Source organism: Peromyscus maniculatus, chromosome 9, assembly GCF_049852395.1.
Source record: "Peromyscus maniculatus bairdii isolate BWxNUB_F1_BW_parent chromosome 9, HU_Pman_BW_mat_3.1, whole genome shotgun sequence".
In the NCBI taxonomy this organism is placed as follows: Eukaryota; Metazoa; Chordata; class Mammalia; order Rodentia; family Cricetidae; genus Peromyscus; species Peromyscus maniculatus.
This window is the reverse complement of record NC_134860.1, coordinates 55,457,102-55,471,859: the sequence shown is the minus strand read 5'-3', so window position 1 is coordinate 55,471,859 and position 14,758 is coordinate 55,457,102. Positions and strand designations below refer to the sequence as shown.

Sequence of the window (14,758 nt, the reverse complement as noted above, 5' to 3'; positions counted from 1 at the left end):
CAGCTGTGTGTGGAAGTGAACACCTAAAATCTCACCATTTAGGAGGCTGAGTGGTGTGTTAATGTTTTCAAAGAAGATACATTTCTGCTCATCCTGGATAGGTCACAACAGACAGACTAAAGAAATGACTCCATCCAGGTGTACCTTGGAGAACCAATGGGTTTAATTGGAGCTACTCATGGAAGCATGTGTGAGACACTACTAGGAGCATGGACAGCTTTTGACTAGCTCCGTAAGAGAGAAGTCTATCTCCTTCAGCAAGTGCTAGTGGTTTTTGTATACTTGAGGAGGGGCAAGGCCTCATGTATCTGGTGAGCCTCCAGTGAGCTGTCTGTAGGGCCCTTGTATGAGTGTTACTTGTGAGCTGCCTTACGGGACTACCAAGTCCTCCTTCCACAAGGGAATGATAGTGGGCCTTGTCTTGTGAAGATCTTGAGCAGGTAATGATAGGTGCTCTAATTTCAAGAGGACAAGAGCCTTGTCTAACCCAGAGCAGTTTGCAAAACACTGAGGTAGGAGCAGTTTGCAAAACACTGAGGTAGGAGAACATGATCACACTGTCGTTCAGGCTGGCCTTGAACTCACTGTACTTCTGCTTCAATGTCCTGAGTGCTGGCATTACAGGTGTGTGTATACCTGGATTTGAGTGTGTTTTTGTATTTATTAGTTATTTTTACTTTATACTCTAAGTTGTCTAGCATATGGTTATTAGCCATTTTTCTTTTGCATTTTGATTTACTTGGATTGAAGTTGACGGTGTAGAACACAAAGCCCTCAAAGAACAATATCTTCAAAAAGATAGCCTTGGCTGGCATGACGACTCAGTGGGTAAAGACGCTTGCCACCAAGCCTCACAACCTGAGCTTGGTCTCTGGGACCCACTTTGTGGGAGGATAGAGCTGAAGACAACTTTACTTTTCTTTCCCATGAAGCCTGGAATTAGTATCAGTGTTGGCGTAGTGATTCTAGATGTCAGCAAGTGCTCCAGATTTTTCTGTTTTCTTAATTTCTGGGAGTGGGGAAGGGAGTTCCATCTTCTATCTTATGGCTTTAGGAAATGAGTAGAGCTGCATACATCATGCCATTTCAAGGGAGGAGTAAAAGGTGCATTTGCAGCTGAATCACTTCTAGAGAATTCCATTTAAAAGTTTGCTAATCTCATATTGGCTAGAATGAATTTTGTAGCTGCTCCTAGGGAGGAGAAGTTCACTAGGAAATATAACTTAGCAAGGTGTATTGCTCTATAACTGAAGTTAAGATTGTCTTGTGGTAGAAGAAAAGGCTCAGATGTGGAGGACATAGGTGTCATCTTGTTAAAATAAAAAAATCTTAATTACTACTTATTTAGGGTATTTGCATGTGGGCATACTTTTACTTAGGGAGTACATGTGGGGGTCAGAGGACAACTTGGTTATTTCCTTCCATCACGTGGGTCCTGGGGAATCAAACTCATGCTGTCAGGCTTGGTGGCAAGAACCTTTACCCATTGGGCAATCTCACTAATCCTTAAAAAAAAAAATCTTACCGCTGGGCAGTGGTGGCGCATGCTTTTAATCCCAGCACATAGGAGGCAGAGCCTGGTGGATCTGTGTGAGTTCAGGGCCAACCTGGTCTGCAGAATGAGATCCAGGACAGTCACCAAAACTACATGGAGAAACCCTGTCTCGAAAAACACAAAAACAACAAAACAAAAAACTTTAAAAAAATTACGAAGTATTAGTTTTTGTTATGTGTATTTTACTCTTGTGAAAGTTTTCAATTTTTGCTTAATAACCCAGTGTTAATTTTAATGCAGTCTGTATCTTGTAAAAATCAACTGATATTTTACTTTACTTACAGTGACTTCAATATTTAGAAGACTAATTGTGATATAGTTGAACTTACTAATTTAAAAAAAAGAATTTGTATTTGTTATTGTTTAAGAAGCTTTTCACTGCCCTGATAAACGTGTGGTTTTTTGTTTGTTTTTTTGGTTTTTTGAGACCGGGTTTCCCTGAGTAGCTTTGCGCCTTTCCTGGATCTCACTCTGTAGACCAAGCTGTCCTCGAACTCACAGAGATTCTCCTGCCTCTGCCTCCCGAGTGCTGTGATTAAAGGCGTGTGCCACCACCACATGGCAAACCTGTGTTTTCTTCCTAAAGTTTTGTGTTTTATTTTTAAATCTCAAATTTTCCTATGTATAGAATATATCTATTACTTTGTGTGAAATAACGTAGGTTATCTAGTTGTTGCTGCCCCAGCAGCCTGGCCAGTCTGACCTTTCACTGATGTGTCTTAACTTAGGTCATGGTCTATTCCTGGGGATTCTCTCTGCATGTTTTTCTTTTGCTTCAGAATAGGGTGTGTGTGTTAAAAAAAAAAAAAATCAATCTTTGCTCTAGTGCTGTTTTTAAATTTTAATCATTCTTTCATAAGTGTCTGTCTGGGTTGGCAAGCTTTTGGCGCTTTTCATGTGATTAGGACTGCACAGCCCTATAAACCTTGCTGAGATTTTAACAGGATTGTATTATATGCATACTTTTAAGTATAGGTCTTATGTCATTGGCTTCTCATTGCCAGTGGGAACCAAAATGCACATAAATATCTATCCTTGAGATTTCTCTTTGACTGTGCTGCTGAGATGGAATTAGGAGCCAGCTTCTCTGATTGCATATCCCATTCTTGTCATCAAAGTGAGATATAGGTTGTATGAAGGGGTTATGAGATAGTGTAGAACTGTCTGCAATCAGAAAAAAATTAAGAGGGAGGAGAAGAGATGAGGAAATCCATAAGGCTGTATGGGAAAGAGGAGGGAACACAAGTCAGGAAAGTTGTGAGGAACATTTTGCAATAAATTGGAGAAGATGGTAAAAGATGAAGGGGGTCTTTTTTTTTTTTAACATTTTATAAAATCTTTATTGATGAATAATTCACATAGTATATAATTTGCCTGTTTGCACAATTTGATAGACTTTAGTCCAGCATCCTCATAGGCCCATGACACCATCACCACTTTCTATTTTAGAACATCACTGTCTTCAATTTCATACACACATATAATGTATGGTCCACCTTATTTTTTAAACGAACATAATATTTGCAATTGTAACCATTTTTAAGTTCACAGTTCAGTGGCATGAATTACATTCAAGATATTAGTTATACTCATGATATTCATTAATTACACTCAAAATATTAATTACATATGTGGTATTCATTGATTAAATTTTCAGTATTTATTCAATAACTATATTTATGATATTCATTAATTACATTAATTGTATTGATTTATTACATTCATTACTGTCGATCACACAAAACAGAAACTATACTTAGGAAATCATTGCTCTATGTTCCTTTCTTCTCCACCTTGAGATAACATCTAATCTTTCTGTCTCTATGAATTTGTATATTCTATATATTTTATGTAATATAATTCTATAGTATTTGTAATTTTTTTGAATGTAAAAACATTTTATGTACAACTACAGGAGAATTAATACACAGATAGCCTGAACATAAAAACAGGTTATAATTCAAAAGTCCAGGGTTATTTGAAACTGGAAAATATTTTCTCTGTAGGAAATAGTAAAAATGATAACATTTTTCAATAAGCCCTTTTTAGTTAAATAATAGCTGAATTATACATATAAATATTGATTAGATTCTGGGGTACAGAAGAAACACATCTTTATCTGTTCAGAGAGCTATGTTTTACTTAAGTTGTGTAAGTGAGATTCCTATTCATCTTCCCCTTCACTGTTTGATTTATGGCAAACATTTTTCTATAGGCTAATCCATAATCTAAAAAGATTTTAGCCTCCCTTCCTGAAAGTACAGCCAGCATATTCTTTCGTCAGCTTGATACAGTACAAATTTTTATCCTAATAGTGAAATGTTTCACTAAAGCTTGCCCAGTGATTGGACAAAACCAAAACTTATTCTAAGCCACAGTCATCCTAGGGTCCTCCCTGCTAGGTAGCCTCCCTGGAGCTGTGGGTTGCAGTCTGAGTGTCCGTTGCTTTGTAAAAAGATGAAGGGAGTCTTGGCAATGGTGGATACATGGAGAGAGTTCAGCATCCTGGGAGGCTTTTAGACACGTCTCATTATTGCCAAGCTTGGTTCTTGGTATGTAGTCACTTTATTTTTTCAACTTTGAAAGTAAGAATAAGATCGTTTCTGGGAGCAAGTCTGCCTGAGAAGAGCAGTTTGAGAGAGAGGACAGCTTTGGAGTGTGTACTAAGGAGCTTGAAGGTGAATCAGGGCCGCCTGGAGAACTTCTTGTAGAGCACTAGGGAACATGGTTAAGTAAGTTTATTATTTATTTAGTTATTTGGGTTTTGTTTGTTATATTTTTGAGAGAGGGTCTCACTATCAGGCTGGCCTGGAACACATAAAGATTTGCCTGCTTCTGCTCCCTAGTGCTGGGAAACGAGGTCTCTCGATGTAGACCAGGCTGGCCTAGAATCATCTGCCTCTGATTCCTGGGTGCTGGGATAATAGAATAAATGTAAAGTGTCAAAATGTATCATCCTATATAAGTAGTTTTAAATTTAGTTAGGAACAGTTGTAAGAGCCAAAGGTTCAAGAAAATGTGAAGGAATACTAAAAGTTGTACAAATTCTTCTTGAAATCTTCACCAATTGAATCAAAGGCTACTGACATTTGTGTGTATTTTGTAATTAGAGCATGAAGCCATCTATTAATAAGCTAAGGAAGTGTTAATTAGATTTTTATAGTGTAACTTCAAACCATGTTTTCTCTTCTACTTTCATAGTGTGGTTTTCTGTCTATAAACAGTACCTGATTATTCAGTCTGACTTTAGTGTTCCATCTTTCTTGATCTGTACATAATGATATGTATAGTAAGAACTCCTTATTGTGTACCTCTAGGATAAGCTCTAACGTCATGTGTACTTGAGGTCACATTTTGGTTATGACTCTTACTGACTTGGCTATCTTGGAGATTCAACAATTCTAAATCTTGGTTTCTCCATTTTAAAAGGGGGAGCTAATTTCTACAAGAATATTCCTGGAATTAATGAACTAATATGTGAAAAGAATTTAGCATTCTACCTGAGAGGTTTTGTTTTGTTTTGTTTTGTTTTGCTTTGTTTTTGTTTTTCGAGACAGGGTTTCTCTGTATAGCTTTGCGCCTTTCCTGGAACAAACTCAGTAGCCCAGGCTGGCCTCGTACTCAAAGAGATCCGCTTGGCTCTGCCTCCCAAGTGCTGGGATTAAAGGCGTGAGCCACCACTGCCCGGCTACCTGACAGTTTTATGATGATTATAATTTTGACTATTACTGACAGTTTAGAACACTCTAAGCTGAAGGTCTGTAGAATGGAGATTGGAATTGGCGGCTCTACTGAAGAAAGGCTTAACAGCATGGTAGTAGTAGCAATTAGAATGAATTGGTGGGTGCAGGGTTTATGAACTCTGTGATTGGTTAATTCTGGTCTCGTCTTGTAGAATCATGTAAGTGCATTACTAACTCTGGCATGGTGCTAAGCATATAGTCCTCGAATACATTGTGAATAGAAGCCGTTCAAAGACTTTGAACCCCCTTATATATTCAGCATACTAAAAAGCTAAGCATGTCATTTAACCCATGCAGAGGTAATTCATCTCCAGAATTCCAGTTTTGAATTCTTCTGGCTCGAGTTACTGTTGCTGTTTACCAGATTTTGTAAACAGATAACTGTTTGTCTGTGCTGGTAGGATGGTGAAGTTGGAGACAGGAGCATCATCCTTTGTGTTGGGGTTTGTGAGCTCTAGGTCTTGTGATAGCCTGGATTCGTAAGAACACACTCAGTTTTCTTCCATGCAGGCCTTTATTTTCCTGAGGATCTGGGATTGGTCTCCTGCCTATCATCTCTACTGCTGTCTCCCCTTGCTTCCACTTCTGATACCTTTTATTCCAGATGTGAAGTTGCCAAAAGGTGTTGTCCATTCTCTCCTGAACTTCACAGGCTGTGTAAAACATCCCCAGGTCTGAACTGGTGTCTTCTATTGCTCTCTGCCTTGTTACCTTGAGATACTGAACCTGGAGCTCACTGGTTCAGCTAGGCTGGCTGATTGAGGAGCTTCCAGAACCTGTTTCTCACCCCTCTAACCACCTCCATACTGAAGTTGCAGTATACATAGTCATGCTTAATTTTACATGGATGCTGGGGATTGAACTCGGGTCCCCATGCCTGCATAGCAAGTCCTCTTACTCATAGATCCATCTCCACAGGTTTCTTGGAATTTACTGTTGGAGATAATTTGCTATTTGGAAATCAGTTGCCAAATCATTTTTAAGCACTTTTAGAGTTGTTGAGTCTACCTTTCCTTATATTATGAGGCTGCACTTGAACTCTTGTTCTCAAATAATCTTTCTGCCCCAGCCTAGCAAGTACCTGGGACCATACAGAACAACAGCTTTCTTTCAAGAAAGAATTCATAGTTCTGGATTTAGGAATCTAAATTATATTCTGTCCTGCCACATATGTTGACCTGGTGGTTTTATTGTGTGTTTAATATCCAAATAGGTGGGGCGGTGGTGGCGCACACCTTTAAGCCCAGCACTTGGGAGGCAGAGGCAGGCAGATCTCTGTGAGTTCGAGGCCAGCCTGGTCTCCAAAGCGAGTTCCAGGAAAGGTGCAAAGCTACACAGAGAAACCCTGTCTCGAAAAAACAACAACAACAAAAAAAATCCAAATAGGTGTTGAATAATAACCTTTACATTATATGCTATGCATTAATATATTCATACCTTTACTTTTTATAAAGTATATGTGAGTAGTGGAGTATTTTTGCACCATTAACTGAAGAAGGAGTTTTTATTTATAGAGTAACTAGCATAAGGATCATGAGAGGAAAAATAATCTAGACACTGCCCAGGTAGCCCAGTGTTGATTTGTATATACAACTGTGTGAGTGGGTGGTATTTACTAATGTGCAGTGTTAATGATGGAAACATTGAAAAACACAACTAATTCTGTTCTTCTGGTGAGAATAAAGTTTGCAGATGAAAGGACAAAACTTCTAATGTAGCGAGCTGCCCAGTATTTTGTTAGTAAAACCTAATTAAACTTAGTTCTGTAATAGAAAGTTTGTTTTTTTTCTCTGGAGAACTGTAGAGGGTGCTGTAACCTTAGGAATAATGTGCACTGGCTTTAACTAGCTACAGGAATTCACAGAGCGAGAGTGTCACAGTGTTTAGAGAGACTGATAATACATAATGTATTACACTGCTTATTTGAAAAATGTGCTTTCATCTTTGAGATTCTTTGGTATTGTTAAAATTACGATCTCCCCCCCCCCCCCCCGTCTCTTTTTGAGATATTGTCTCACTGTGTCAGTATGTGTCCTTGACTGGCCTAGAACTTGCTCTGGAGACCAGGCTGGACTCAAACTTAGATCTACCTGTCTCTGCCTCCCTTGAAGGTGTGCACCACCACACCAGCATGATAGCCTTTCATTAGATGATCCAGGTAGACTGTAGAACAATAAACTGTTATTTCAATCTCATCCCCTTTCCTTCAGTTCTTATTTATAGTTATATCAGAAGGTAATTAAACTATGTAACAGGACTATGTATTTTATCTAAGTCTGATTCAGCAGAGAAACAGCTTTGGAAGACAAGTTATTGCACCAAAAGGCAATTTAAAAATCTGGGCAGACTTCAGAAGTTGTTTTAATAAAGTAGATATCTTGCTTTTTGGCTGATTGAATTTATTATTCAGAGAATTTATACAGTGTTCTATGAATTCTAGACTTTTAATATTTACAGATTTTTAGTAACTTGAATTCAGTTCCCTCAGTATTGAATAGTTTTGGCATTTGAAGTTTGTTAAATTAGTCTGAGTGGTAGATTTTGAAGCAAATGATGATGAGGTTACCTATCTTTTTTTTTTTTTTTTTTTTTTGGTTTTTCGAGACAGGGTTTCTCTGTGTAGCTTTGTGCCTTTCCTGGGGCTCACTTGGTAGCCCAGGCTGGCCTCGAACTCACAGAGATCCTCCTGGCTCTGCCTCCCGAGTGCTGGGATTAAAGGTGTGCACCACCAACGCCCGGCGAGGCTACCTATCTTTTTAAAAATGGTATCGATAAGTAGCTCTTTTTCTAGATTGTAGGCAGTTTTAAACAGTTTGGAAGCAAAGCTTCTTTCTTTTTTTCTCCCTGACACTGTATTTTATAGATTTATTTGGAAGTTCTGTACTGTAATTCCTTAACAACTTAAGAAAAAGTTTCCCCTTCTCCCCTCTCCTCCAAGTGAGAGGTTTCTTTCCCCAGTGGGTGAAAGGATTGGTGTTGTGCAGACTTTCTCATGCCGTTGCTCTTTGTTTTTACTCTAAAGGCACCACCTTCCATGGTCAGTAATGAACAACGCCAGCATGCAGAGCACATATTCCTATCATTTAGGAAATCCAAATCACCATTTGCAGTTTGCAGGCATATTTTGGGTAAGTTTTCTCTTTATAATATTTTGGCATAATCAGATAGTTTTTTGTCTTGAATGTTAGTTGTTATAAGTCCGTTTTAATGCAAGTAGGTTTGTGCAGTTAGTCACTTTCACTAATGATTTTCCTATTGCAGTTGGTGTATTTAAAGGTATTTTGTGAAACCAGAAAGAAAGCTTAGGAAGAAGGATCATCTAATGTTTTGGTTTTTCCTTGTTTTCAGATGGTATACCATTATAATAGGAATTGTAATTAAGTTCCCTAATGCTACTTTGAAATTAAGGTTTGGGGGAAGTTACATTATTTTCTCTCCTTTAATTGTTTTCCAGTTTTTCTTTTTAAAAACTGGTTTATACTCAGCTTCCTTAGCCAAATTAGTCACTTCTGGGAAGGTTATCAATATAAATAAATAAAGCAGTGGTTTTTACTTTTGACAAATTATTTTATGAGTTCTTATGTCTAATGCATACACAGAAGTGGTCTCTTGCAAACAACTATAGGGATGATAGTTCTCTTGTCCAAGATGGCATTTTCTAAGAGTTATATATGATGTTGCCATTCACCTCTTCTGTACTTGTTGATAATAATAAAAAGGGAGATTTCATTCATTGTTTTTACTTACTTACTTATTTGTTTACTTATTTACTTACTTATTTGGGTTTTTCGAAGCCCCTCTGTGTAGCCCTGGAACTCAACAGAGATCCATCCACCTGCCTCTGCCTCCCAAGTACTGGGATTAAAGGCATGCACCACCATGGCCCAACATTGTTTTTATTTTATAACCTGATTACTGTTGGCCTTTTTGCTTAGTTGGAGGTATCTTTCATATTGCTCATACTTAAGGTTCTTAAAAACTTTGAGTCCATTTATTGCTACAAAATTGATTACTTGATAGGAGCTAAAACATCTGACTGTTTATTCTTGTGATTTTGGTAGGGTTTATCTGTTGCCAGTACTCTGGTTTCCATACAGAAATCAACTATAATGATAGTCATCTCTTCTAAAATGTTTTACATATCAGGACTTATAAAGTGAGAGGTCTTGAATTATAGTGGAAAGAGTTCTGTTGAACTATGAGATGTGACTGCCAGTGATGCCTGCTGCACATTGTCAATTTAAAGAGGTCAGCTTCTTTGGGCCTCTGTCATCTGTGAAATGAGAATGATGACACCGTTTGCCTTCATGGGCATGGCTACCTTAAGGTCTTGGGAGATGCCTATGTTGTCATATATAAAAAAGGATTGTGTGGACAGTAAAGTAAACATAGCCACATTTCTTTATTTACTAGGGTTTTTGTTTTTTTGTTTTTTGTCATCTAAAATACACGACTGTTTTGGCTGGCAGGGGCTAGCAATGGTAGGAAGGTAGCTATCTCATCCAGGAGATCTTACCTTTAGAGCAATAGTTGCAACAGCTGTCTTTTCAATGCAGTGAGGCCATTTTATGGACTTCTCAGTGGTTGGAGTTTTATACTTGAATGGATTTGTCTGTTACTAAGAAATTTGTTCTTTTGCTTATACAGTATATTTAATAAATGTTAAATAAAAATAACTAAAACATCAGCCTAAAGAGTTTAAAGGGGATAATACCTCATCCTTACCCTGAAATTATTCCAAATTAACAGATCTGAGAGACCATTGTGTTAAACTGTTAATCTAAAATAATTGGAGTTTGAGTTTCATGGCAGATACCTCACCTGCCTGGTCTAGGGTTCCCCAGTGTTTCATCTGACTTTCTGTTGAATGCAGCTGTGGCTGTTGACTAAGTCATAAGCATTTTATTAGCACTTATTTTCTAATAGCACTCTTGATTCAGAGCATGTGTATTAATGATATACGGTGGCTTTCATAAGGGCTAAACTTGTCTGGACGCACTGTAAAGAGCAGTATCCCTAATTCTAGTTGAGCTTAATTCTAGTTGTGCTTTCAAAGTCAGCTTGAGTTTCACCTGTTAACTACTTAAAGATGGAATACAGCAGCAACATGCACTGTCTGTCATTAATGTACTACAAAGCCCTTGGTTACATACATAATGTTTGCATCTAAACTTCAAAACTCTTTTAACCCTTACTCAGTTGCCACCAGCACAGAAGGGTAAATTCCTCTAAGAAGACTTCTCATACAAGTGGCAGTCAATCGCAACTCAGAATTTTCACATTCTTACTTAGGAATTGTATGTCAGTTTGTAGAACGTCTGGGAAATATATTCTGATAAAGGGGAGATTTTTCTCTGACACTTCCCTTTTCTGTCCTCTTAAAACTCTTCCTTTTACTTCTGGCTTCAGTTTCACGTTTCTTGTTTTACCTCATATCTTTTCTTATCCTTTGGTTTCCCTTTTAGTTTTAGCTTTTTTTGCGTGTGTGTGTGTGTGTGTGTGTGTGTGTGTGTGTGTGTGTGTGTGTGCACGTGCCTCTGTCTCTGTGTGCATGCATGTGTGTGCAAACTACATGATTGTGTATTTCCTCACAAGTGAACTTTTAGACTATATCACCTAAGAAATCTTTAGTACTTAGGAACTTACTAGTTTTTTAGGGTTAAATGTTTCTTTTAAAAACAAACAAGCTTGAGTTTAATTCTTGGTAAATAAATTACCAAGAAATGTGAGGGATTGGCTTACCACTTCTGAAGTCATCTCCGTAGCACTCCTTTGCCCTCTCAAGGAGAAATGGATTCCATTCATTTATCTTAGGCAGCTAGCACCAAGTGAAGCAAACCAGAATATCTAATTGGGTTAGGAGACTTGGCTTCTGATTTGGAAAATTGTCTTTGATAAAGCTGCCAATTTTATCTTCTTCCAACTGAGACTTTACTATTGTTTGGTAGGTGTAGACGTCATTATGCTAGAAGAGCTGGCATTTCAGAGTTTACAGCCGTATAATTCGAACAGAAACCTTTCAGGTCAGACTGCAGTGGCTGATCATCTACAGTAGACTTGCTTTTGTTTTTTAGACACTTTTTTGATTCCCTTTCTTGTTAATTTTACTTCAGTTTTTCTCCAAAGGGTGCTGTCATGTTTCAGATAAAATATAATTTACTTTTATCACAGGATAAAAATGATTTATAAGCCAGGGTTGGTGGCGAAGGCCTTTAATCCCAGCACTCAGGAGGCAGAGGCAGGCAGATCTCTGTGAGTTCGAGGTCAGTCTGGTCTACAGAGTGAGATCCAGGACAGCTAGGGGTGTTACACAGAGAAACCCTGTCTCAGATGTCCCCCCTGAAATGGTTTCATAATTATTGACGTTACTGTGGTAGTAAAGAAAACATTCTGCAGAGTAGCCTCAAGTAGTTTATTGTAGTCCCGTCATAGCCAGCAGCAGCTCTTCCTCAAGGAGTGTAAGACATTGTAGCTGAGCTGTGAGTTCAACAGGAAGACTTGCAGTGCCAGTCATCTTTACAGAAGAGTGAGATGAGGCTTGCATGTATGCAGAAGCTCTGCTAGTGAGTACTGGCCAGCGTGCAGAGCGCTTTCTAGCCCCTCTTACACATTTATGCTGTATGTAAATGCACTCTTTGGAAGCTAATAGTAGTGTTTATCAGAAAATGCAGTACTCTTTAGAAAAGTCCTACTTTTCAGTTTGGAACTTGGCTTTCTCTTCCAGGCTTTCTCCATCCTTAGAAACAGCTTCTTAGTAAGTTAGAGACCCTCATTGCCTGCCATGTAGAGGTAGGTGTTGAAGAGAAGTTAAAATGTGTCTCTTGAAAACTTTGAAATATCTTTCTTGTGTAGGACAGAAAAAGGACTAGGGTAAAGGCATACATAGTTTAAAATATGGGTGTTTCAGGGCTCCTGACCAACCAAAGGGGCCTACTCAGTTTTGCCTTTGGTTGCATGTGCTTAGCACGGATTAGTGTTACTTAGGGAGCCACATTTTTCTCTGTTGGGGCATCAGTTTCTGCAGCTCTTAAGATGCAGCAGTTGAAGACAGTGATCTTTGCTGTTTCTCACATTCCGTGAGGCCATCATATTTTACCTTCTTGTTAAAATCCATAGTTAAGGATTCATTTTAGATGGATGGGAGGACAAACCATCCTCTCAAAGAACTATAATGAGATTATTTAACTTACCTTTATCAGACACAGTCATATTTCTTAAGGGAGATAGACAGAACCTGTTTCTGGCTAAAATTGTTTGAATCTTAGAATAAAATCTATTACCAACCCTCACTCTTGGAAAGTTAAGCTTTTTTTATAATGAGATTGCATTTTCAGAAGTTATTCATTTTTTAAATTATTCATTTAATTGTATTTTAAAGTTTCTAAATTTTTCTGACTTCTAATCATCATCTCAATCAATTCATGTTAAGGTAGCAAAGACTAATCAAAATGTAGAAACAAAAAGCCCAGATTGGTTCTTTCTACTTTTAAAGTATTCAAATCTCCTGTCTACAGTGACATACTCTTAGGCAGGGTACACCTTTCCTCCCATATTTTCATAGGTAATGTATTAAGAACACCTGTAACATTTTTAATGACCCAAGCTTGAGTTAGAAAACAGTGCCTGTCTGTACTTCCTGCCTAGAGTTTATTTCTTGTGGCTTTCAGATACTCATACCTAGTGATCTTGGTACATAATCGGAGTCTGGTCAGACTTGGTTATTTTTAGACCTTCAGAGAATTTCTACTTTTTCTTGACTTCATTTTGACTGTTTCTCACTTTTAATAATGCTGTTTGAAAACTGTAACAGTATACATTAACAGAAGAAATAGAAAATTAACACAATATATTTCTTAAGTATGTTAATTTTCTATTTTTTCCCTGGTTCAGGTTTTAGCTCAGCTCCTCTGACTTTGCGAGATAGGCGGGTCTTTCTAAGTGTAGCCTCGGGATTACTCAGTTTGATCAGTACTGCGATCAGAAAAGTAAGGAGAGCTTCTCACCTTGTGTAAATGTGGCTCATTGTCCTTAACCGTTTGAGACAAAGAGGTTGTTTATTTCTGAACTTGCTGTTGGGGTGGGTCATCCTGCTGAAGGCTTCCTTAAAAGCTGCAAAGTTTTGGCAGTATGGCTCATCACAAATAGTAATGTTCAAAGACCAGTTTAATAAGATATTTTTCCAATAAAATGTTCCAGTTTTACACAGGGTGAGAATCTCTTAGTACACTTTCTGATTGCTTCATATTTTTATTTTTACTTTTTAAAGCTGTGTTATTTTTTAGTTCTTCATGCTTTGGAAGTAACAGTTGACGAGAGGTGAGGAAAGTTTGTGAAAATTGTGATCGGTGATTAGCTGCCACCTGCCTGAGGTGTCTTCTGAGAGGAACTAACCTCTTTGTGGTGCTAGAGCAAGGTCACTGGATTAAAAACAGAACAGGTAACCATCTTATTCCTTGTCTGAAAAGTTCTGTCTCAAAATTAATAAATGCAAAATACAGAAGGTAATATGAAACTGCTGTTTAAAGAGAATTTTTAATTTTCTCCCCAGAAACCAGTAAAGTGGACTATGTCCTTTTTCAAGCGGCCACAGCCATAATGGAAGCGGTTGTCCGAGAGTGGGTTCTCTTGGAAAAAGGCAGCATCGAGTCTCTGCGAACATTCCTCCTAACCTATGTCTTGCAAAGGCCTAAGTAAGTAATGGGGCGGCACTGCTAAAATACCTTTGTTCAGCCTCTATGATCTGTCCTTGCAGAGATCCCTTCTTTTGAAAGGTGATGTTAATGGGCAAGCTTTCTACTAGGGCTCGTAGTTTGAAAATTCATGCACAGGATTGTAGTTTGCTTTCATACTTGATGAAAATCATAACTTTCACTTAAGTTTCTGATACTAAAGAAAATACCATTGTTGTTAAATTTTGAAGAATTTGATTATAAATACAACTTGACTTTTGACTCTGTCAAAACTTACATTTACTTATTCTTAGATGTGTGGTAAGGTGTTTGATTTCTTTTAATATGTTTAGGGAGTTTAGCATGGGCTAGGTATTGTAAGATGTAGCTGCATATCCCCAGAGAGGAGGAGGAGGAGGAGGAGGAAGAAAAGAAGAAGAAATAAAGCCATCAACAAGCTAAATGATACATATATATATATGTACATAGAAAATATTTTAGAAGAAAAAGCACTACATTCTTTGTTTACTTTGAAAAGGTCAGATTTTAGGAGTGACATAAAGTGAATTTTCTTTAATGTTTAAATATTTTTACAAGACTATACATTTGTTCTTGTATTGAAAGCGCCGAATCCTAGCCACTAAACCACCAGGGATGTTTGTTCTTGTATTGAATTGACACATTTTTGCTTTGTTTTACTAAAAATGATGGTTGTTTTTGTCTTTACACTGGCAAAATAATTTGAAATAAATTTTGATAATGTATTCTTATGGTTAAAGAGAAATTGAGAG

The 14,758-nt window shown here is 37.7% G+C and overlaps 1 protein-coding gene across 3 annotated transcripts in view; it reads left to right on the top strand.

Annotated features, from left to right (window-relative positions):
* Xpo4 (exportin 4) overlaps positions 1 to 14,758 on the top strand; it is a 92,628-nt gene that overhangs the window by 11,707 nt on the left and 66,163 nt on the right. The window contains exons 2-4 of one of the 3 annotated variants that reach the window (XM_016006897.3): positions 8,321 to 8,426; positions 13,581 to 13,735; positions 13,847 to 13,988. In XM_016006897.3, the coding sequence (XP_015862383.1) occupies positions 13,894 to 13,988 (95 nt within the window). In that variant the 5' untranslated portion in view covers positions 8,321 to 8,426; positions 13,581 to 13,735; positions 13,847 to 13,893. Of the gene's footprint in view, positions 1 to 8,320; positions 8,427 to 13,564; positions 13,736 to 13,846; positions 13,989 to 14,758 lie in introns of those variants that run through there. The other 2 variants (XM_042284939.2, XM_006988432.4) reach the window with 2 other exon arrangements.